This window comes from Nycticebus coucang, chromosome 3, assembly GCF_027406575.1.
Source record: "Nycticebus coucang isolate mNycCou1 chromosome 3, mNycCou1.pri, whole genome shotgun sequence".
NCBI classification, from domain to species: Eukaryota; Metazoa; Chordata; class Mammalia; order Primates; family Lorisidae; genus Nycticebus; species Nycticebus coucang.
The window spans coordinates 26205745-26231825 of record NC_069782.1 but is presented as its reverse complement, the minus strand read 5'-3'; the positions used below and the strand labels follow the sequence as shown (position 1 = coordinate 26231825).

Here is a 26081-nt window from a genome sequence, read left to right as displayed (position 1 = left end):
ATAAAACAAAGATGTCTGTTGTATTGATATGCTACAAAATGAACTCAGGTGACTTTGCTAACTCTACAGTTAGAAAAAAATAAATCCCACTGAGTTACTATTTGAAGAGAGCTCAGTGACCTTTGGGAAACCATGGACTGAAACACAGGTGCAAGATGGGGTCTTAAATGTCACTGTGGTCAGGTATTCCAGATTTAATTAATTTAAAAATTTTACTCAAAAAACAAATGAAAGGAGAGAATCCTGTATCAGAGGTAGGATGAAATAACTATTTAAAGGAGATACAAGCAGACAGAGAAATGCAGAGATTCTTCTTGAGAGCATCGTGAGCTGCTGCTATTTGAGTAGAGTGTGAAGGCTAGAAAGAGCGTAAGGCAAAAAGGGTCACCCACCCAAGGCACTTGTGTTTCCATCATTTGAGGTGTTTTCACCTAAGCCAGAAAGAAGAAGAAGAAAATAATAAGAAATAAGGGAGATCTGGATGATAGAATTCTTTCTTTACAAAGATAGTTGACTAGTTAGTAACAGTAACCAAGTAACCAGACATGTCTTGGTAAACATTTGGTTTGGGTTTTAGGGCAGAAAAAGCAAGTTTATTTTTATTCACTCTCAGCCAAAAAGCAAATTGACCACATTTATTTTGGCCCACCAGGGAGGAAGGAAGGGCATGTCAGTTTTTCAAGAGGTTGTTTACTTTGACAGGGAATGAATTCTGCTTTCTTTTTCATTTGCTGATTTTTTTCTTTTAATATGGAGAAGAATATGCAATAGTTAAAAATATACATCTTGACATAAAGGTCAGTAATTTCTTAAAGGAGCTGACTGGCTATTTGCTAAAAAAGAGAGTTAATTCTGTTCTGCAAGGCCTTTCTTAAAACATCTGTTTCACGCGATGTGTTCTACTCCAGAGAGGAAAATTTTCTGTAGAAAAATATCATGGAATGGCTGTCAATACTCCATACCCAATCAATTTCCCCTCACTAACATTGAACATATCCTTTGATGTTAAAAAGAGGAAGGGTGGAGTAGGGGGTACTTCATGAAGAATTGGATTCAATGATTACTTAGATACCAACACAATAATACATCTGAAGGCAGAAAAGTGGTCTACAATATATAAATTTATATATTTGCCTTTTAGCCTCATACTTTAAAGTGAATTATTGTATGAATAAGAGGGAGTTGCCTAATTGGAATTACCAGGCATTTATTTTAAAATGGTCACATGGAAAATAGTCATCTTAGAATTTTTGCCAGAAATCTTCTTGGAGAAAAGTAGAAGTTCTCTTGGACTTTCTTAAGTAGGACATGATAACGGACATGAATAGTTAGCAGTATTTATACATATTCATGTGTCAGATAAAAGCATGTCTAGCCAGAGTTTTAGTAACCCTTTAGGATTTTCTGCCAGAAATGTGTCTTATTCAGTGTGGCTTATTCAGTGAGTAAGTGATAGATAATTGTTAGCTTCAGTGTGGCTTATTCAGTGAGTAGATTAAGTGATAGATAATTGTTAGCTTGTACGCTCATCGAAGGAAGAAAGTAACAGCTCACACTTGTGCCAGGACTGATATATGCAGCGGTTCTCATCTGCTGGCCAGGAGACCAAAAGGCTGAATCACCAGCGATGCCTTTTAAAGAAATGCAGGTTTCTGTCCCCATGTCCTGTTGGGGATTCTGAGTCAGTGTAGCTTGAGCAGGACTCTGAGACTCCATATATTTAGTCAGTGCTCCCAAGTGGTTCTGACCCACAACGAGGTGTGGAACCAATGACCAGAGAGATTGGCTTCAGGTCAGAGAAATGGGATATGAAGGTGGAGGTAGGACTTTGTCCAAAGGAAAGAAGTCACTCTGCTTTTGGCTCAGAGTCTGACTTCCTGTTGAAAAATGATCTGGTAGCTTGAAATTGGCCATTAAGCCACAGCAGTTGGCAAGTGCTGGTAGCTTTCCTCCCTACAGAAAGCCAGTACACCACTGTCTGGTAAGGTTATCCTCACATTTTGAATATACTTGCCATTGAAGAATCTACTTATGGCATAGGATACCAAAGCCACATAAGTGATTTTGGAGGTTTTGAGGAAGTTACAGAGAGAGTATTCCTCCAAGTACCTCAGTGCACAGTGAGAATTATATTTCCCTTTTTCTTTCCGTGCCTTTACAACCAGCCAGTTCCAGCCTCCATGTCTTTCTCAGACCTAGATTCAGCTGGAGAGATTCACGTTTTCCCTTGTGTTTACAGACCTTAAATGCACTGTCCTTTAAAAAAAAGTTTTTTTTTTCTGAGTTGTAGAAATAAATTCAGTTTCAATGATCTCCCCCAGTCTTAAAAAAACAAACAACCTCTCTGGAATCCTCAGAAGTGATTTCTTGGCATGGAAATGTGTAGTTCATTGTCCTGGGTCCCACAGAAAACTTGGGTTGAGGTTGAAATGAAGAGGAAGTGAGAACAGAGATGATTTAATTGCTCACGGGAATAGATCCATCGACTAGTAGATTTAGTTCAGGGCCCTGTTTATTCAGGTTTGTTGAATTTATGACCACAACTGAAAGTGTGCACATAAGGACCATAGCATTTGACACAATGCTTATCAGGAGAATGGGAGGGGAAAAAAAGCCTAGAACATTAATGGAACCAATAAGTCCTTGGTTTGTTTGACAGGAAGCTAACTACCTGGGAACAAAGCCCCAAGATTAATATCACCCAATATTTGCTGAATGAATTAACGTTAAAGAATTCTATTAAATGTGTGGCAGACACTGCAAGGAAGCATACCATCAATTCCTGTCAGTTTTTAGATCATCTCATAAAGGCAACGAAGACACTCACTGAGATTAGAAAGTATGACAAACTGTGTTTCAGAGGAGAAAATAAAAAAAGCTTTCCCAGAAAGATGGACAGAATCTCTTCAAGGAAGTGTTCTCTAAATCACCCCACCCCACCTCACATTCTCTCCAAGGCACTGTGACATCTTTGTCATTGCACTTTCCCCTGTCATGTGGGGATAGTAATAGTATCCACATCAAAGTGCTTTTGTGGAAGTTATATAAGTCAATACATGTACGTACAGCCCTTTGAGCAGTGGACAGAAAACAGATACTCTTCAATAAATATCAGCAGTTACTGTGATATTGTCATTATCACCGCCACAATGTATTGAAATGACCTGTTACTGGAAATTTCTTCTCATCTAGAATGTAAGATCTTGTGGGAAAGAACTTTTTGTCTTGACAGACCTAGCACTTACCACGGTGCTCAGCTCAGAGGAGACACTCAATAAATGTTTTTTGGGAGTTTTCTTTGGGGAGACAAGGTTTTACTTTGTCGCCCTCAGTAGAGTGCTGTGGTCACAGCTCACAGCAACCTCAAACTCTTGGGCTCAAGAGATCCTCTTGCCTCAGCCTCCTGAGTAGCTGGGACTATAGGCACCTGCCACAACACCCAGCTATTTTTAGAGATGAGGTCTTGCTCAGGCTGGTCCTGAAATCCTAAGCTCAGGCAATCTACCTGCCTCAGCCTCCCAGAGTGTTGGGATTAAAGGTCTGACCCATGGTACCCGGCCTTAATGTTTTCTGAACCAAATTGAGGTATAATTGAAGATGCTTCTAGTAAATTTATCTGGGTTGCTGTTTTAAGTTTTTACTGGTTCCAACTCTTGAAAAGATAACTAGGAAAGAAGAGAGAGAAAGAAAAAGGACTATCTCACGTGCATCAGTGGCAGTCCAACAGACTAGATTTCCCAGGCCTAGTTAATATTATGTTTGTAATTATTTCCCTGATAGAAATATAAGGTTTATTATTTCTTTAATATGGAGTTGTAGGCTTTAGCACTTGGAAATAGGGAACAAATATTTAGTAAAAATCTAGGATATGTCTTCCCAAGGGAAGTCTTCCTAGCGATATGGCCATTATGCAATAACAACATTCTCTGGTGTGTGCCATAGGGCACGGGTCCCAAAAGATGCTCTGTAAGAAAAGCATTCTCTAGTTAGATTGGAGAGAACTCAAAACTTTATAGGAGGTTTATAACAAACATTAGCGTATTAGGTTCTGAGAAGCCCTGAAGTAAAGAAACCTTTGAGTAATTCGTTTTCTAAATTTAAAGGCCATAGAAAAACTCTGCCTTACATAATTCCATTCCCAGAGTGTTTTTTTTCTATCAGTACAGCTTCACATAATTCATCCTCCAAAAATTTAAGTCTATACACACACCAGTACAGATGTAAGCTAACCTTGGTTAATTTGGATCTTCGTTAAGTAAGATGTTCTAGCTAACTAATTTTTAAAATTTAACTGTAGATTAAGTGTGAAAATGCTTTTAAACCTTTGTTGAAAAGCATTCTACACACTCTCTTTAAATACAGTAAAATCACTTGGGAAATTTATTGACGTGGATATACGGAGTGGTAGGTCTGAGGTGGAATCTGAGGTTCAGCAACCAGGTGATACAGACACGGACCACACACTGAGAAGCAGGTTACTTTTCTGCCTTGTAAACACAGTAAAATAAATATAATAAAATTGTTATTTTGAATAACACTGTGTGTGCTGTGGGTAGAACCACGTACTGAGATAGTTTAAATTTTTTAAATATCAACTTGTTTTCTTGGTTCCCCCTCATAAAAGTAAGGGGGGAAATGATGGGGAGAAAACTTTTAGCTATAGCAATATCTCTACCAGCCCCTCGGATGAATCTGGTAATTAGAGGTACTCAGTAATTGTCAAGCATGTTAACTTATTTGTCATAAGCTTTATCACCAGAGTTACAACTGAGGAAGGTGACATAGGGATACATTTGCTAATAAAGGAATTAATGATAGGAAAATATTATTCAGTAAAGCAAAACATCAGACATATTACCAATCAAATAATATATTGGGGAGGGTAGAGAGAAGAGCTGGGTATATCAACAGATGTCAGGATCTCCTGCAGGCTCAGAAGAGAAGAACCAGAGTTAATATTCCAGAAGACAGGGCCAATGAGGAAACCCAGGCTAGGAAAGAGACACAGATGTCTCTGCCCCAAACTCAGAAAGTAAATGGAGACAGGGCTTTTTCAGGGAGTCTACCCAGTGGATCAGGGGGCTGTCTAGGGAAGGAAAGAAGGAAATATAGATCTTCCCTGCTAACCCACCCTCCTCCTAGAAATTATGCTAAAATATTAATCAGTTGGTATCAGTTATTTTTATAATTCTTCTCCTTGGTGCATTAAGTACTATACAAGCGATAGCATATGACTTATTATTACTAGTTTCTGGCTTCAAGTCTTTCAGTAGCCTAGACATGGATGAATCCTATAGCAACGTAAGGGGATGAGAAACTCACAATTACCTTACTGTGTTTCAGAGATTCTTTCTTAAGAGTGTCTGAATGTGGTCTTGATGGAGTTTTCATTAAAATGGTTTTGGTGCCTTTTGTTTTGCGATACTTGGATATTACCTATAAATATCAACATGGTAGGGTCCAGACAATGCTGCATACCGACTATCACCTATGTGTGTGTTGCTCAATCCACAAGTGGCCCTTGTTCACGGACAGAGATGTCCAAGATGAAGGCTGCCAGTACATAGTAGATGTCCAAATATTCACAAAATATAAGAAACTGGGTTTGCCTTAACTGAGTGAAATTTGGTGGGCCATAATTAAGAAGTGTTTCTCAGGGTGGCGCCTGTGGCTCAAGGAGTAGGGCGCTGGTCCCATATGCGGGAGGTGGCAGGTTCAAACCCAACCCCGGCCAAAAACCACAAAAAAAAAAAAAAAAGAAGTGTTTCTCAAATGTAATGTCAGAATCAACCTGGAGGGCTTATTATCAGATTGCTGCCCCACCCCCCCACAGAATTTCTGATTCCACTGGTCTGTGTTGGGGCCTGAGAACGTTTTCCAGACAATGCTGATGGTGCTGGTCCAGGGACCACACTTTGAGAATCACTGGTGTGCTTGTTAACTTCAACGGAAGTTGAATGCTGAAAGTGCTAGTTCAATATGAGTTGAGCTGCCTTTGTCTACACAAGAATGGTCCCTTGAAAGCCAAGGCACTTTTGTGCCAGTCCTCCACTCAAAACTCTTAGACTGGCTCATCATTTTACTCCAAGGAAAGGATGTGCTCACAGTGGCCCACAGTCACACGCCAGTTACCCTCCCCTCCCCAGTCATCTCTCTAGTCTCATCTCCTTCCACCCCAACTCCCACTCTGAAGAAGCCTTGAGGACCTCCCTGGTCCATCCTTTGACACGTCAGGCACCATCCTGTCTTAGGACATTTGCTCTAGGTGTTCCCTCTGCCTAAAATGCTCTTCCTGCAGTTAAATATGTGGCCAACTTCACTGTCTGCAAATCTTTGCTCAAATCTCCCCTTCCTAGTGCTGAGGGCCACCCTCCTCATCCTGTTCAGTACTGCACCTTGCTCCTCTTTCCAACCCAGACTCTGGGCCCCCATGAATCCCTCTTAACTTGTTCTATTTTTTCTTCTTTGGTGCTATAAGCCCTATCACCTGCCACACACCATATACATCACTTATTAATTATATTTATTGTCTGCCTCCTCTACTAAAATATAGAGAGGGAAGGAATTTTTGTTTTATTCCCTGATACATCCTAAGCACTTGGCACTGAATATATGGTCATTGCATGAATGAATGAACAAATGAATACATCGGATATATTGTACAACATACTATTTCAAGGAAATATTATATAGTAGTAATTTTCTGAAAATATTACCCGCTGTCCTACAAGATAGTTAACTTATCTAGGTTACTCAAATTCTTTTCCTTTTCCCTTTTATCTTCTTGGTCACTCATACATTCTCATTTTTAGACATTTCTATTAGTGGTCTGAAGTTATGAAATACATACACATATCTATTATTTAAACATATCCTTTACAAAACAGCATTAGGACTGAGTATGTTCTAGGTTGAAACAATATTCTAAGCAGATCCTTTAGTCAGCACATAGAGAATAGGATCCTATATTTTAGTCCCTAAGGTTCTGTGGATTTTAAAGAAGTAATTATCCTTGCCATAGGTATTTTTAATCAATAAAGACCAGAACCCCTACAGTATTATTTCCCATGTTTGTCTTATAAGACAATAATTATTACAATATTATAATACTCGTTTTCATTTCTTGAGGGTTTAGTGTATGACAGGCACCTTGTTAATCCTCTTATCTTATATTCATAGTTTATCTTACATGGTTCTCATGATAACCCCACCGCAGGGAGGAATTTTATATATGAAAAATTGAAGTCCAAAGAACTTCACTAGCTGGCACATGGCCACGCACGGTAATAGGCAGTGAAGACATCTAATCTGGGTCTGTGTGAAGCCTGTTAAAGTGAAGGTCTGAGTACAGAGAAGGAGCAGGACTGAAACAGAATTGCAGAAGACAGACTATAACATGAATCCAAAGTTGGGGCTTGATATTGAAAGTGAGCCAGGCCATATTCTATCTTCTACTATATTTAAGAAAGAAAGCTCATAATAGGGCGGCACCTGTGGCTCAGTGAGTAGGGCGCTGGCCCCATATGCCGAGCGTGGCGGGTTCAAATCCAGCCCCGGCCAAACTGCAACAAAGAAAATTAGCCGGGCGTTGTGGCGGGCGCCTGTAGTCCCAGCTGCTCGGGAGGCTGAGGCAAGATAGTCGTGTAAGCCCAAGAGTTAGAGGTTGCTGTGAGCCGTGTGACACCACGGCAACTCTACCCGAGGGCGGTACAGTGAGACTCTGTCTCTACCAAAAAAAAGAAAGCTCATAATAAACAAGGCCATTCAAATGTCACATACATAACTCCTCCTTGATTTTACAAAATATGATAGGTTTCTCTTTTGAAAGGGCACAAATAACCCCAAGGTTTATTATCTATTGCTCCCTTCCTGTCACCGTTTTTGGGCTAGAAATTGGAGTCCTTGGTGGAGAAAGGAAAGGCCATGATCATGAGTCTCCATTGATCATCTTAAATGGCTTCTGTTGTGTAATGACTTCCAAGCTGATAGATGCATAAATACTGATGTGGTTCTATGAAATATTCATCGACATTTAACATCTACATAAGCTCTACATACAGTCTTCATAGTCACATGTTCCAGATAACGTTCCACGAATTAAGTAGATCATTTTAAATTTTATTTTTTTCAAATAAACCTCTTCTTGGAATTATAGCAACAAAAAGGCAGAATCCATTCTATGAGAGTTTAGTATTTTGGGGAGGGCACGGAATATTATGTTTAAATCTGTTGGTACATTAGAGCAGCATCAACCAAAATGCATTCATAATGAAACAAAAACCTGTGGTTTTTTTTTCCATGTGTAAGTTCACTGTAGAGGTAAAAGGTAGCATGACCCATGTGCAGGTAATTTAATCAGATTCATTGTTTATGCTTTACTCTTACAGTCTTAAGATCATCTTAAATATCTCTCCTTCTTCGTCATTCTTTTTTCTCTTGTACGTGTGTTAGTCATCTTGTTTTCCAACATGTGGTGCTACAGGAAACAATTTTACATTATGAAGAGTGAGAAAGGAGATTACTTTTAGGAATGTCATACTGTTTTCACACAACAGGTTGAAAATTCTTGCCTCTTATCAATGAAGAAGTTAACTGATATCTGAGTGTATTGTCTGAGAATCTCATGACCTCACTTTCTTGGGCCAGGATGGAAAGAGTCATCTCTTTTGCACAAATCATTGCTGAGTTCACTTACATTTGCAAGCATCTGGAGCGGAGAAAGGTCTGCGAAGGTCACGGTAAAAGCCTGGCTTACACCTCTGGCAATGCTGCCCTTCCGTGTTGTGCTGACAGTCATTGCAGACACCACCGCTACGGTTCCCTGATGCCTCCCACACATTAATGTCAAAGTGACAGGCATCAGCATGCCCATTGCACTTGCAGGCTGGAAGAAAGAAGCAAGAGAAAAACACAAATAATTCCAAGTAAAGCAACAGATTCTCTCATATTTAGGTAGTTAAAATGGGACAAGGAGATAGTTAATTTTTGTTTTTAGTTTCCTGAATAGTGAACAGTGTAAGAATTAAAACAATATGGAAAAATATGCCCGGAGAAATCTAGTGCATATGGATGGAGAAATCTAGCCTCTCCATCCCTCTTCCCTTGCCTTTAATAGATGACTATTAATACTTTCTAAAAAAGTTTCTTGTGTAGCCTTCCAGTTTTTCATTATAAATTGTTAATTAAAAAAATAAGTTTCAGGATATGTGTGAAAGTCAACAAAGTACACTTGTCTAGTTGGGCAGAGATATTACAGTTATCTTACCACTTGGGGCTGATGTTTGTTTTGGAAAGACTATCTGAGTGGCTACCATTTTTTTTTCCCCTCAATGATGCTAATACTTCACTGTTTATTCCTGCTGCTCCCCAAGGGTCATGTTTGTGGGTCTCCTGACCTTGCTAAGGAAAGCCATGATTGTCAGGCATTCTTTGAAAAATGATAATTCATACTGCAGATACAGGCCTGAATTCATGTTCCCTAATAAGCCTGGAAGAAAACTTCTGGTGGATGAGGCTCAGTAACTTGGCAAGTAGACTAACTGATCTTTCATGAAGTCCTACTATTCTTCAGCTGCCTTTGTACTGGTGAATATAAGGGAGACTCCTGTAACAGCCTCATTTTTATTATAGAAGAAACCTGTAATCTTTATTATATAACAATTTCTGAAAGGCACTTCTAAGAATATCAGGTCAGTAGCAGCGAGTGACAACTCTTTTTGTTGTATATGTATTTAGATACACAGTTGGTTTCTGTGGAAAAGGCCAGAAAGGCACTCTAGGAATTCAGGAGGAATTCTTAAGATTCTCTTGATGAGTGATTTAGGATAAGAATCCAGACTTTTTTGTGGAGGTCAACTGTATTTGAAAACATTTGTGCTATTGTTTTTCATTGTTTCCTTGATGTGTTATGATGTTTTGGCCAGATTCGTATCTTTAAGAAGTATATTATATGATAATTTAAGATTTATGCTTAGAGGAAATCCTTTACATTTCCTACAAACAAAAACAAATCAGTTATAATTCCACATTATGTATGAGAAGAGACTTCTCACTATTTTACCCACAGTACTTGCCTTTTTAAATCCTTGTAAAATAGCGTTTTGTGATTGTAAACATTGTTATGGGTGTGGTCATTTCTCTGAACGTTTTAAATTGAAAATAAAAAACAGCAGTTCATGTTCCCATATTTTTTTACCTCCTATTTAATCTCCAACCTCAAACCCAAAGTTAGTCCTGGTAGGGAAATCTCATTCTTTATTTACCAGTTTCATTTCAAATTTGATTCATCACTTAAAGTAATCATAAGCGAAAAGGAAAGCCATCATGATATTATGGAAAAAAAGTATCTACTTTAGAGTCTGAGATGTGGGATCAAGTCCTGACTCTACTATTTACTAACTTTGGCAAGCCACTTAATCTTACTAAGCCTCACTTTCCTATCTCTAAAACAGAATTAATACCATTTGCTTTATTCATGCTTTTATTATGTCAAATTCTCAAGGAGCGTCTGAGATCTCACAAAGTGTCCCAGCAAATAGGCAACACATTGTTGGCAAAAACAGCCATATTGGCAACTTTGCAAACAGTTAACTGTTTCTGATGGTTGAAGTCATTGTGGGCAGTATTTGTGTGGGCAATAGTGTTCGTCAGTATTTGTGTGGGCTATATTTGTGTGGGCAATAGTGTTCGTCACCCACCACTTTATACTGTGTTTCTAGAGACAACAAGAAGTCCACAGATAAGTTTACTCTCCAAAGTAGGCTTTTGAGCACTCTGGGCTGGTTACTTACTTCTGCACTCTTTAGGAGCCCCTGTTCTGCCATCAGCTGCCTCCCAGGGCCGGTCGTTGTACAGTGGTGCACAGTGCTGGCAGTGGCTGCCTGCGGTGTTGTGCTTACACATACATTTCCCATGGACCTACAGATGACATTAATTAACAGGTATGAGCACAAACGATGCCAGCAAAGAACATTCTTCCCATAATCTCCCTCATAGGTTGGCTTTAGCCATAAGACATTCATTTACTTTCCTGAAGTTAGCAATCAAGAGAAGCGATCCTTTCTTTAGTTTGTCTTGTGACTAATTAAAAAGATTAAGTGACATGTTTTCTTGGCTGTAGGATATATGACCCCAACAAACATTTCTGAGGTATTGGGTAAGCATTCAAGTTAAGTTTTTAATATTTTTAAAGTTTTTCTTCTTTACCCCAAAGTAATACATCTTCACTGTAAAAGTTTAGAAATCTGTAATCTCATCACAAAAAGACATTAATATCAACATTTGGAGCGTACATTTCCAGTACTTTAAGAATCTAATACAATTATAGTTATAACTTTTTTGCACAATATATTGAGAATATCTTTCCATTTCATTAAATATTCTTGTATTTTATATATATATTTTTTTTTTTAGACAAAGTTTCACTATGTCGGTAGAGTGCTGTAGCATCACAGCTCACAGCAACTTCCAGTTCTTGGGCTTAAGTGATTCTCTTGCCTCAGCCTCTTGAGTAGCTGGGACTACCAGTGCCACCACAACGCCCTGCTATTTTTTGTTGCAGTTGTCATTGTTAAACGTTTAAGTGGCCTGGGCCAGACTTGAATCTTCCAGCCTCCATGCATGTGGCTGGCGCCGTAACCACTGTGCTATGGGTGCTGAGCCTACATATTTTAATGGCATGCTGGTATTATATATAATTTATTTGATCAAATCACCTACTTTATTGCTATTTAGGCTTTTAAATATTTTTATGTATTATGTATGTATATATGTATATTGTTAAGGCTTTGAATACATTTTGTCCTAATGACTCAGCATTTCTTTCCTGATCACGCAGTTCAGAGTAGTTTAAACTTTATTAAAACAGTAATTCTCAGAGAAAAATACTTCAGTAGAATTCTTAGAGACATGAGAATTCTAATGTTTTTCTTGTGTTTTCTCACTAATAATGTCTACAAATAAATATTTTGGATTATCTGCACTATCTCCTAATGACTATGAATTGTTATGAATTCCCACACCAAGATGCATTTATTGCTACATGATGTAATGTCTGTACAAATGAAAGGTTTGCAAAGTAGCTCAGAATGAGGTTCATAAATATGCATCTATGAGGTTTTTTTCCCTTGAGAAACACTGTTAAAGGTAACTCAGCATAAAGGTAACAAATTATATCAAGCAGACATCAACTATTTATTGAATATCTACTTGGGAGAGTCACTATGCTAGGCTGTGTTTGGTATACAAAGCATTACAAAACACATTTTCTGTCTTTAAGAAAGGTATAGTGGGGCGGTGCCTGTGGCTCAATGGAGTAGGGCACTGGCCCCATATGCCGGAGGTGGTGGGTTCAAACCCAGCCCTGGCCAGAAACTGCAAAAAAACAAAAAAGAAAGAAAGAAAGGTATAGTGTAGTTGGAGAAAGAAAGACTTATGTATAAAAAACAACAGACAAACAAGACAATAAATAAATGCCTAACAAGCAAAATGACATTGGAGTTCAAAAGATGCAGCAATCACATAGGTTGGTGGTCGTGGATGGCTTTGTGAGAGGAGCTGGGATTTGAGCTGATCTTAACAGATTAGGCAGCATTTCCAGCAGACAGAAGGGAAGAAACTTTCCAAGCAAAGATAACACAAGAACCAAGGTATAAAGAGAATATGTGAGCAAAGTTTATTTCAATGCATCCAAAAATGCATCCAAAATATTTTGATTGCAACATAAAAGCAACTACTAAAAATGACATGTACTCAGAGCGGCCAAATCAAAAAAAGTCCCTAAAGGAAAGTTCAACAGACCTGGAAACAGCCACACCAGTACACTGACGCTTTCGCTACTACCTGCCCTGAGACAACCCTGGGGTGAGGTGTGTATTTCATCCAGGGCTTGCTTTCTTTTATTACTTTCTTAATGTATTTATCACTGGTTCCACTGGTGGAGGTAGTCTGGAAATGCAATTATCCAAGTGTGTTGTATGACTGCTAGGGGTTTTATACTCATGAAATGTTCAAGTGCAGGAATTAAACACAGGATTTGGAGGACTGCAGGCTGCTTTTGAATGAACCAGATGATGCCTAAGAGTTATAATCTGGAAAATTCCAAAAATAATGTTTTGGTCACCATCTTGCTAAATTTCATTTCATTGTGTTATAAGGTTTTCATGCTTAATGAAAATTATGGAAGTCTTTTTAATTCTCAGAGATTAGTAAAGACATAGTTGTGGGGGTTTTTTTTACTTTTTTTTTTACTTCAGATTAATATGAGGGTACAAACGATTAGGTTATAATGTTTGCATTTGTTAGGTAAGGTCTCTATTATAGCTGTGTCCTGCACCCAGAAGGTGTGCCATATACCCTCACATTGTGCCCACTAGGTGGGGGCACACCTATCTTCCTCCCTCCTCTGCCACCCCAACTTGAATTGAATGGAGTTTCTCTTGTGTGGGCCTGTATTAGTCTGTCTACTGGCTTCATATTAGTATTGAGTACATTGGATACTTGTTTTTCCATTCTTGTGATACTTTACTAAGAAGAATGTGTTTCAACTCCCTCCAGGATAATACAAAAGATGTAAAGTCTGCCTCTTTATTATTTACGAATAATATTCCATGGTATACATATACCACAGTTTATTAATCCATTTCTGAGTTGGTGGGCATAAGATACAGGTTTTTTTTTAAAAAAGGGAGGATTGGTCTCTTGGAGTGAGATGATGTTGCAAAATTTTTTGTTAATTTTCTCTACAGAAACTCAACTGATATTTTAGATGCAATTCACTTTAGCCTTAGAATGCCAAAGTATGACTTAAGGCTTCTCTTCCTGACAACCTCTAGTACGAGCTGTTTATACTAGAAGTCCCACAGATTTATAAGGGTTCACTACACCTTGTCATCCACACATTTAGGCAAGCTCTACAGACAAATCTGCACTTCAGTTTGGAGAGCTGCAGGAATTCAACGTCTACTTCTCCGTAAGAGTGAGGGCTTTTTATTTTAAGTTCTTGCTCCTAGATGTCTGATTTCTCCTTCAGCATTTTTGCAGAGAATATACAGTAGAAATACTTCAGTCCTACTGCTTTTATTAAATCTTTTAAACTCAGTATTCCCTCTCATTCTGAAAAAAACAGACATTTTTTCTTATCAAATAACTTCTACGTGGTAAGTTGCTTTTTTTAAGCTCTCAGTAAAAGCTAATGATTCTTTGTTTTTTTTTTTTTTAGAGACAGAGTCTCACTTCGTCACCCTCAGTAGAGTGTTGTGGCATCACAGCTCATAGCAACCTTCAGCTCTTGGGCTTAGGCGATTCTCTTGCCTCAGCCTCTTGAGTAGCTGGGACTGTAGGCGCCCACCACAACGCACGGCTACTTTTTGTTGCAATTTGGCGGGGGCTGGGTTCAAACCCATCACCCTCAGTATAAGGGGCCGGTGCTCTACTCACTGAGCCACAGGAGCTGCCCATGATTCTTTGTTTTAATTGTGGTGTTATTTCAAATAAAATGGAGTCTTTGGGAAAAATGACTGAGTAAGAAGAATCTTGCAAAGTTGAAGAGTTAAAGTGAAGGCAGCTGACAGAAGTTGCACAATGGACATTGGTAGGAAAAGCAATTTTTTGTAGTTGTCTAATTCTCACAACATGTCAAAATCCAAAAAATCAAGGAAAATATACATAAAAACATATATAAATAATTTGATAGAATTAGAGTCAGAACACTCTGGGGGCTGAAGCAAGTGGATCATCTGAACTCAGGAGTTCAAGACCAGCCTAAGCAAAAGCAAGACCTCTTCTCTAGTAAAAATAGAAATTAGCCAGGTGTTGCAGTGGGTACCTGGGCAAGAGCGAGACCCCCTCTCTATTAAAAATAGAAAAATTAGTCAGGCATTGCGGTGGGTAGTCAGGAGGCTAAGGCAAGAGGATCGCTTGAGCCCACGAGTTTGAGGTTGCTGTGGAGCTGTGATGCCACCATACTCTAGCCAGGGTGACAGAGACTCTGACTCAAAACAAAACAAAAGAACCCAACAACAACACAAAAACAGAATTATCAGAGCTCCTAGAATAAACTAGCCGACTCCATCCCTGTGCTAAGGGGATCATATGGAGTTCTGTCTGAAGAAGGCTTTAAGAAAACGATGAGGAGTGTAAAGTAAAATATGTTAGAAAGCAAGGTCAGTAAGAAGAAGACTGCTGAACAAGACTGCTTAGTCGCTAAGGCTGTGTCTTAAAGGGTACACAGGATTTTCCTTAGGGAGCAATGACAAGAAGATAAGGAACCCAAAGGAATATTCAAGGAACAATCAATAAATAAATCAGAGGTATGTACTGGAGAGGTTGGTTTAACCCAGATCATAGAACATACCACACATCTGTTGAAATTTATCCTGTAGGCAATGGAGATTCACTGGAGATTTGGGAGTAAGGAAATGATTGAAAAGTATATTAAATATACTTCTCTCTCTCTCTCGCTCTTTTTTTTTTTTTTTTGGAGACAAGGTCTTACCCTATCACCCTAGCTAGAGGGCATCAGTCTAGCTTATGGCAAACTCAAACTCCTGTGCTCAAGCGATCTTCCTGCCTCAGCCTTCCCAGTAGCTGGGACTATAGGCACACATTTTTCTACTTTTTGTAGTGATGGGATCTCACTCTTGCTCAGGGTGATCTTGAACTCTTGAGCTCAGGCAATCCTCCTGCCTCAGCCTGCCAGAGTCCTAGGATTATATAAAGGCGTGAGGCACCACACCTGGCCTCTTCTCTTAAAAAAAAAAAATTCTTCCTACCTCCCTCCTATCTTTCCTGATATGTTCTTTCTTCCCTCTCCCCCTTTACCATTTCTTTTCCATGTTTTTATCCCCAATTTAGGCCTTTCAATAGCCAGCGGCACCTATGTGTATTTTCTGATAATACTCAGAATTTGAAAAGGTTGTTAATTCTTATTTACAGTCTTTGCATCCCTTCCGCTTTTTAGAAACCATTTATTGAATACTGTAGAAAGACAGATGCTGCAAAGTATTGTTAGACTTCTTTACAGGAGTGCAGCTATCATCATAGGTTTAACTCACCAGATTCGGTCTTAGAATGCCTAAACCAGGACGTAATCTCACCTGACACAGATTCCAGGCCTCAGGAGGCCATACACATTTTGGGTAACCTCATCAAACATTCACATGTATCACAAGATAATGTTGGATAGGTCAATTCTTTCTCCAGTAAGGATTTCAGAACATTGTCTTATTCCCACATGCCAGGGCTTGGGATGGACCTCCTGGGGTCTACAAGATGCTAGCCCAGCAAATTTTTCTGCACACAGAAAAATTCAAGGAGCTGTCATTTTGAGAATTACCAAAAATAGCTGTAAATCATTACCCAGTCTGAAACAAGAAATCCTTCCTCAGCGATACAACTGTTGCTGTTCAAGCTTGAAAGATCACCCACTATTTGATGCTCCTGAAAAATGTGCAAGGAAAACTAGGTCTTCATTAGAAAAGAAAAAAAGAAAAAAAAACAGAAAAAGGAAACTTTAGTAACAATTTAAACATAGCTCTTGTTTGGCACACAAACATGAACTAGATGAAGAATAGGAAAATGGGATTATGTACTTAAAGTTTAGTTGAGGAAGAGTAATGTCTGGTTGTCCAATTGGAAGATGACAATTTACCTTAATAACATGACTATAATTCCTTAATTACACATGAGATATGTAGAATTTTCTCTATATCTATGAATTCCATAAACATTCTTGTTATGCTAGGACTAGTTTTCACTGCCAATGTCAGAACTTTTTGTTTTTATATTGAATTGATTTGCTACTTATATTAACAGTCATTTTAGCATGTCTATCTTATAGAATGGGATTTTGCAAACTTTGAATTAGTAACTTGAGGAATTACAGGAACAGCATAGCATGCCCATTAAGAGGTGGACACTCTCCTGACAAATATCATATATTAAAGCTAAATAGCTTTCACAAGTGACTTTTGTAAATTGAAAGTCATTAGCCAGGCATGGTGGCATGTGCTACTGGGTAGTCACAGCTACTTAGGGGGCTGAAGTAAGAGGGCTTGATCCCAGGAGTTTGATGCTACAGCGAGCTATGATGATGCCACTATATCCTAACGTGGGTGACACAGCAACACCCTATCTCAAGAAAAAAAGGGGGAGGTACAAACAGTTTTTATTTTGTGAACCAAAGAAAAATGCCCACTTAAAGGCAGCTGCAGCAATTCACGTACTTGTATTTAGCTATGACAGATGATTTAGAAAGGGGAACAATGCCTCAATTTAAAACCAAATGTAAAGGCAAAAACTGATTAATTTCTAAAGAGATAATATGTCTCTTTTAGAGAAAAAGATAAACTTCTAAAAGAATGGACTTCTTATATATGAAAAGAGATAAATTCTAATAATGAGCTAGCCTGTTAGAACCTGTTCCTCTGAAGCAGGACAAAAACAAGTACAACAATGCTTCAACCCAACCGCTGAATGGAACACATTGTGATGAAAGCATGTTCTTGCATTAATGAATAAAATATGCCCTTTTCCCATTAAAGGTTTGCGTGTTTTTAATTTAACAAGAGAAGCCGGAGTTCTATGGTGAATAAAGCATAATAATAGAGTTTGGTAAAAGGAAGGCTTGAAACATACTGTCAGAATGGGGCAAAACAGGTTGAAGGTTGACTATTCTAAAGCTTTGTCCAATAATATATAAAGCAAGGATGCAAGCAAACATGAAAAGCTGTACAATTCATTCCTTGGTTTATAATTGAACACTAGAGAAAATAGCTCTTAGCAGAAAGCACGGACAATAAAATAAAGATGGGTATAGGGTAAAAACAATTATGATTAAAGAACGAAAATTGGTCAGTACTCAAGAGACTTCACTCTTCCCCAGCTAGCCTGTAGCCTGACATTCTTCCTAAAGAGATTCATACCTTTAACTCTAGAATGGTGTTTTTAGGCTCAGGAGCTCCTTATAAAAATGCACTTATCCTTAGAAGGGGAAAATCCTTAAATTATTAGCAAAAACATGGTCAGCAGGGATTATAACCATCTCTCCATCCTAGAATTGGTCTCAGAGTTGCCTAGAGGAGAAGGGACTTCCTGAAGGGGGGAAAGAGAATGTCTGAAGGGGAGAGGGAAGGAGCGGAAGACAAACTGTGCCTACTTCACTAATTTGCCACGACCCGGGAAAAAAGCATAAATGGAGCCAAATTTCATAAGAAAACTTCCATTCAATACACTGAGAATCATATGTTATCTGCCACTCTCCCCTAGCTTGTAGGCCCTTGCAGGGAAGAAACGGTGGCTTAAGTTTCTTTGAATCCTTAGTAACTGGCATACAATAGGTTTTTAGTAAATATATGTTAATTTTTTTCATTGAGAATTTAAGTTATTGAGCTTAGTCCCATTTTAAAAACTGCCAAGAAGGCAGAGTTCTAATTGTGAATTTGCAGTGGGAATGAGATACTTTAAAATGTTTGCCACACGCAGCTTTGTCCAGAGTGCTTCCTGCAAAGGGTTTGCTGGGTCATACCTGGACAAGGCATGTTGGTAAACATGTTGTCATGTGTAGTGGTCACCTCTGGGAGCTACACTGTAAGCCTAAGGAACTTTGGGTCAGTCATGGAGATGATAAGGAATACCAGCCATAGTGACAGTAATTAACATTGAGTGGCACTTACCATATACACCAGGCACTGTTCTAGGCAGTTTATAAATATTAACTCACTTGATTCACACCAAACCCTGTAAGGCAGGTAGAATCATTATTGCCCAATTTCACAAATGAGGAAACTAAGACCCAAAGTGTTTAAGGTCATAAAGCCAGCAAGTGGTGGAGATATTCTGGAATCAGTCCCTATCTTAACCCTAACCTACCCTATTATAGGACCACGGGGAGAAGAATTTTAAGGAGTCTATTTTGGCCACATCTCTTCATTGTGATACCTACATAAAATTAATATGTCCCCAATTTGTCCTTAAAGAGCTCTTCAGCATGACAGCTCAAAGAGCTTGAGCTTTGGACTCAAGGCAAGCCATTTCATTGGTATTCTGTTCTTGAATGGATTATTAATGTTATCTGTCTGGGAGAAGCTGAGCAGCTTTGAAGATAGGTGAATACAACAAGATGGGCCCCAATTTCCCACACCTGGCATGAATAAGTTCAGGGCAAGTAGGGGTGGAAAATTCTTTTCGATACTTACTGGTTCAATATAAAACCTTTCTATCTGCACATGGAAAATTCTGATGCCTCCTAGGGGAATTTCCAGGCCACTGCAAGCCTTCACAAGTCCTTATCAGAAACTCCTTTGAATAAATTTACAGAGAGATGTCAACAAGAATGTAAATGAACTCTAATTAAAGATAGCAGTTCCTGTATGTTATTTACTATCCCTGTGAGACAGGATCTGGTAGGGATAGCAGTATCGTACCGTGTGATAACTTTTAGTCAGTTTTAATTTAGGTTATGAAGAATATAATAAGGGAGGACACTGCATACCTTGATGATTCAGGTAAATAATTTAAGATTGAGGTTGCTGGTTTATTTCCTTTTTTTATGTATAAAATTTAGCATGCCCCAAGTTTTGAGTTTTTGATTTATCTAAGTGAAAGTTTATCTGTGCCATTATGCATATTTGCCATGAGAAATTAGGAATTGATGGAATATTTAAAAACATTCTTTCTCTCTCTCATGCACACACAAACACGAATTTCCAAATGCCACCACCTTGTGTCATTTATTCTAACACTGCTTATAACACATAGTTGTGCTTCAGCAGACTTTTGTTTTACAGTGTTATAGCTAGAACTAAGAATTAAAATCAAATTTTGTAGTTCATACAGCATGGTCTCTTTTATAAATATTAGATGATTAACCAAAAACAAGACAAAAGAAAACAAAGCAAAACAACCCCCCTTCCCACTGCTTTACCCCCAACCCATTCATCTGCAGAAAGAAAGGCAGAAACTGCTTGAGGGCAAAGAAAAGCATAATTTGGGCCTTTCAAATAAATTGCACAACGTTGTTGAGTTTAGAATAGTGTTAATAAAATAACCTCACTTAAAAAGCCAAGTGAAAAAAGGCTTTAAAGTATTTCCCATGTTGGGCGGCGCCTGTGGCTCAGTTGGTAAGGTGCGAGCCCCATATACCGAGGGTGGCAGGTTCAAACCCGGCCCCAGCTGAACTGCAACCAAAAAATAGCCAGGCGTTGTGGGGGGCACCTGTACTCCCAGCTACTCGGGAGGCTGAGGCAAGAGAATCGCTTAAGCCCAGGAGTTGGAGGTTGCTGTGAGCTGTGTGAGGCCATGGCACTCTACCAAGGGCCATAAAGTGAAACTCTGTCTCTACAAAAATAAATGAATAAATAAATAAAAAGTATTTCCCATGTTTTAAAGTGTGCAATTGACTCCATAGGATTTTTTGCAAGTGAACAGTGCTGCTTAAATTTTGGTTTCTTCAGTAATTTTAATAAGGATCCTCTCTTACTCTTCAGAATAATGATTTCCTAGAATAAAACAAATCTATCTTTCTTTTTGTTAGGCTAGGAATATGAACTACTTTTATTTGTAATTATGAACTTGAGTTGCAAATGTAGTATCTTCTGGGAAACCTCCTCGCTAGAATTACCTTTCTTTGCCTATTTCCTTAATTAACAAATCATATTCCAGGAAAAACTGTGAAAGACTCTGAAATGGGCCTCTCCACCAAAACAAAACAAACAAAAAATTACCAAGTATCCTGTCTAGTACATCTTTTTTAGGTTATTTCTGCCTTTTATTATCACTGAGCTATTTTATATCACTGTAAGTTGTAGACAATTAATTATAATACAAATAGTTTTTGTCAACATAAATGCAAATCAGTTGCATCTGTTACAATGTGATTCATTATCGCCCTTCACATATTTTAGCATTCTTTACTGGTCTATATATATATGTGTGGTTTTTCGACTTTTCCTTTGAACTGGTTGTAAAGGGTTGAACTTGCCCTTCTTTAAATAATGAGTTAAATACTTCTTTGATACATGTTCATTTTATATCTCTGTGAGAGTCATTACTTTCCTTTTAAAAAATTTATCCTTTGGCTTGGCGCCAAAGGCTAGCTCAATGGCTAGGGCACCAGCCCCATGCACCGGAGCTGGCAGGTTCCAACCTGGCCTGGGCCTGCCAAACAACAATGACAACTGTAACCAAAAAATAGCCGGGCGTCGTGGCAGGCGCCTATTAGTCCCAGCTACTTGGGAGGCTGAGGCAAGAGACTCACTTAAGCCCAAGAGTTGCTGGAGCTGTGACGCTGCGGCACTCTACCGAGGGTGACATACTGAGACTCTGTCTCAAAAAAAAAAAAAAAAAGAAAAAGGATCCTTTAACACAGCCATTTGCCATTTCTTACCCTCCACGTGCCACCTGAAGTTTTAAAAAAAAATTTATACCTGAGAATTTTCTTCTAAAAGTGGAATTTTAACATGTTTTATATAGTGAATTTTGAATGTCTTACATTTTCACAAGATTGATTCTTCTACCTTCCTCTTTTCAGCATCACCAGGTACTTTATCTTCCCTCAGGGGACTGTAATAAATATTTCTGCCATAAAAATGCAAATAGCATCACACTAAGAATTGTAATGCCCAGGAGGCTTATGAAGATTATATTTAGATAAGATCATACTATTGCCAATTTATGAGTTTTTTTCTGCTATTACTTCATTGCAATAGTTATTGCAATTATTCAATTATTACTTCACTGTTTCCCATTTGTTTTTTGTTTTCAATGGGTTTAAAAACTTATTTCTGACGATTAGGCTTTTAAGAGTGACTGCTGTGCAACAGATCCTACAAATGAGTCGCATAAATGTGCATGTGTAATTTGGCCTTAGATTTGCATGTTCGCAATGGTAATAAAGCAAGGCATTCTGATTTATTTAAGACATTTTTTCAATATATCTGAGACTTTGTTGTGTTAGAATATCAAATTGGCTCCTCATCCCTTCAATAACAGCCACAGTTTGTTCAGCTGTAGAGCAAAGGAAAGACTGACAAATATCACCAGATTGTTGCTGCTGTTCTTTCCATAAGCCAACTTTAATTTTGCTGTAATAATATGTAAGAAACTGTCCCAGTACAGAGCCACATGATCTGAACTCTCTTTCAAGCCAAACTGTTAACTTGGTCACTATGCTGAGTTACTAGGACAGTTGCTACACAGCCATCTCTCTTGTTCATTTGGTCTTGGTTAAGTCTTTTCATAATTTTACTTTGCACTTGTCTTTTTATTCTCAAACTTTTCCGAGGTCACAGAGCACATCAATGGCAGGAGAGGGAACAGAACTCCCAAGAGATTCCTAAAATATTAGAAACTCCAGTTTAGAACAGTGATGTCATTAGAACTATTTTTTTCCTTCCCACAAACACCTAAAATAACTTCATATAATATAGTCTTTTTGAGGGGGAAGGGGAAAATATCAATTTCTTAGTACCTATTTCATTTTAATAATTTTAAGAAAGATAGCAAAAGTGGAACTAACAACTTATAACTCTAACACACTGTTAAAACTCTTAGGCAAGAACCTGGGAAACAGTGAAAGCAAAAATGAGCAGAACTCATTTTGCAAGCAACTTATCTATCAAGCAGCATTTGACAGGAGACTGAAGGAAGGTTTTGTGGGGTTTTGTTCAATGTCTTTTAGGATTTAGATGAGTTTTTATAATTAGTTGGGGGCCAGGTAAATTCTATGAGAAGTGCTGTGAGGATTTTAAAGTACTTTTCACTTGCTGACATGCATTTGCTAAATGTGTTCACATAGCTTCTGGTTATTTTAAAGGAAAATTCCTTGTCACACAGTACTTTGCATTCTCTTAGAAAGTGTTTCTTTCTCTTTTTCTTTTTTAAAATTCATTCTAGTTCTCATTTCCCACTGTTTTCCTTCTTTCTTTCTTTTTTTTTTTTTTTCCTTCTTTCTTAATAGCTCCATTGGCTTGTCACTCAGTATTCTATACAGTGCAGAGGGTGGTACAAAAGTTGACTTGTTTAAGATAAATGAGCCCCTGATTATAGTACAAGAGGCCAGTTGCTAGAGCATGTTTTCTTACATCGTTTTTAGTTGTTAAATTAATTCATTCAGTTACTTCTTTCATATCAGCAAGTTGCTTGTTTCTAAGTGAATCTTATAAAATATAGTCTTCATTATTGAATATGCTCAGAAGAGAAATCAAGGTGGAAATACTGATATATTAAAAAAGCTATGCCTGTTGGGCAACTATGTCAGCATATGGAGCCTTTACAAAATCTGCAGTTATTCTGTAAGTTGTCTATTTTCTCTGCCAATTATTTCTTTTGCTGTGCAGAAATTCTTTAGTTTAATTAAGTCTCATTTACTTATTTTTTATTATTTTTAAATTTTTGTTGTTGCTGTATTTGCTTTTGGGGTCTTACTTATAAATTCTTTGCCTTGGCTAATGTCTAGAAAAGTTTTTCCTATGTTTTCTTAAAGGATTTCGATGGTTTCAGGCGGCGCCTGTGGCTCAGTAGGTAGTGCGCCAGCCCCATGTACCAAGGGTGGTGGGTTTGAACCCGGCCCTGGCCAAACTGCAACAAAAAAATAGCCAGGCATTGTGGCGGGCGCCTGTAGTTCTGGCTGATCGGGAGGCTGAGGCAAGAGAATCAGCTAAGCCCAAGAGCTGGAGGTTGTTGTGAGCTGTGATGCCACAGCACTCTACTGAGGGCAACAAAGTGAGACTCTGTCTCTAAAAAAAAAAAGAAAAGGATTTTGATGGTTTCAGGTCTCATATTTACTATATTTGCTGTGTATAATGCGCACCCATGTTTTTGGCCCAAACTTTCCGAACAAAATCTTTCATTTTGGTTTTATAATTTAAATTTTCATTTGTTTATGTTTAGGTACTTGTTTTCTGTATAACATTATAAAGGAATTTTGGCATTTATTTTTAACATATTATGGTACAAGAAATTTTAAGTAACAAGTAATTACAAAACACAAGAACAGATATGAGGTACAAGAAATTTTATGTACCAGTAACAAATTTGTGATATTTATATACCATAGGAGGCCAAGGGCTCCTTGCCACTGTCAATTTCTACATTCCTTGTATCTTCTGAAGAGTCACTTTCTTCCTCCTGGCACATTTCATTGTCCTCAGTTTCACCTGTGCATAGCATTGCTGATGCTGCATGTTTAAATGATTTTACAACCACCTCGTTCTTTTTTTTTTTTTTTTTTTTTTTTTTTTTTGGTTTTTGGCCAGGGCTAGGTTTGAACCCGCCACCTCTGGCATATGGGACCGGCGCCCTACTCCTTGAGCCACAGGCGCCGCCCAACCACCTCCTTCTTGATAGTGTTCCATGATTTAGGATCCAATCACAAACCTGCTCGATGGATGCTTTCTTGATTCTGCCTGTGGGCAATAAGTCATTACCACCTGACTGCATCCATCTTGTCTATTCTTTCTTCATTAGGACCGTAAAGGACCTGTTCGCTAACACATCAAGAGGTTAGCCCGTCAGATATCACAGCAAGTCTGCTAATTGCGTTTGCATTTTGTGTAATGTGGGCTTTCATTTCAAGTTCATTGTAAATTCAACAAAACCAATTACCGTATCCCAAGGTATTTTTTTTTACGAATACCAACGTATTTTGCAAACAGATATCATAATTATTGCTTTCTAGAGTGACACTCTCAATGCATAAGCATAAATAAAAGAATTAAAAACATTATATATATATATATATACACACACACACGCAGAATTAGTACAACCCATGTATAATGCACACCCTTATTTATCCCTCAGAAATTTGGGCAAAAAGTATGCTTTATACATGGCAAAATATAGTAAGTCTTTAATTCAGATTGAATTAGTTTTTGCACATGGTGAAAGAGATCCAGTTTCATTCTTCTGGATGTAGTTACCCAGTTTTTCCAGCACCAATTGTTGAATAAGGCTTCCTTTCCCCAGCATATGCTTTAGTCTGCTTTGTCAAAAATCAGTTGGTTGTAGCTGTATGGTTTTATTTTTGTACATCTGACAAAAGGCTAATATCCAGAATCTACAAATAACTCAAACAAATCAGCAAGAAAAAAACTAATAACCATATCAAAAAGTGGGCAAAAGAAATGAATGGACTCTTCTCAAAAGAAGATAAAGGGCCAACAAACGTATGAAAAAAATGCTCAACATCATTAATTATCAGGGAAATGCAAACTAAATTAAGACCATAATGAAATAACCACCTTACCCTTTTCAGAATCACCATTATTAAAAAGTAAAAAAGTAGTAGATGTTGGTGCAATTGTGGCAAAAGGGAACACTTATACATAGTTGGTGGTGTAAACTTGTACAACTGCTATGAAAACCAGCATGGCGATTCCTCAAGGCACTAAAAGTAGACCTATGTGATTCAGCAATCCCACTACTAGGTATCTAACCAAAGGAAAAGAAGTTATTTTATGAAAAAAGACATATGCACCTGACTGTTTATCACAGCACAGTTCACCAAGCAAAGATACTGTTTCAACCTAAGTGCCCATCAACTGATGAGTGGATAAAGAAAATCTGGTGTGTGTATATATACATACACACACACACCATGGAGTACTACTCAGCCATAAAAAGGAAACGGAATGAAATAATGTCTTTTGTAAGAATTTGGATGGAATTGGGGGTCATTAACCTAAGAGAAGTATCTCAGGAATGGAAAAACAGATACTACATGTTCTCACTTACAAGTGATAGCTAAACTAAGGATATATGGTCATAAGAGCAGTTATAGACACCAGAAACTAAGAACGGGAAGAGAGATAAAAATCTACCTATCGAGTACAATTTACACCAATCTGGTGACAGATACACTGAAAGCCTTAACTTCAGTATGATACAATTTATCCACTTAACAAAAAACACTTGTACCCCCTAAATTTTTTGTAAAAAAAAAGTAATCTGTGGTCATCTGTATAAGGCCAGAAATAATAGCCACAGTTACAGAAAAAATTGTTCTTCTTTAATACCCATCCATCTAAAAGTTGTTGATTTTTAAATCAGCCAGTCCAATGACCAGGATTTGAAAAGCAATATAT

The 26081-nt window shown here is 38.0% G+C and overlaps 1 protein-coding gene across 4 annotated transcripts in view; it reads right to left on the bottom strand.

Moving 5' to 3' along the window:
* The window catches only part of NTN4 (netrin 4), a 123194-nt gene that overhangs the window by 39555 nt on the left and 57558 nt on the right, over positions 1 to 26081 (bottom strand). For all 4 annotated transcript variants that reach the window (XM_053582597.1, XM_053582596.1, XM_053582595.1 and 1 more), the window contains exons 4-5: positions 10791 to 10917; positions 8696 to 8884 (exon numbers count right to left, since the gene is read on the bottom strand). In XM_053582597.1, the coding sequence (XP_053438572.1) occupies positions 8696 to 8884; positions 10791 to 10917 (316 nt within the window). The remainder of the gene's footprint in view (positions 1 to 8695; positions 8885 to 10790; positions 10918 to 26081) is intronic.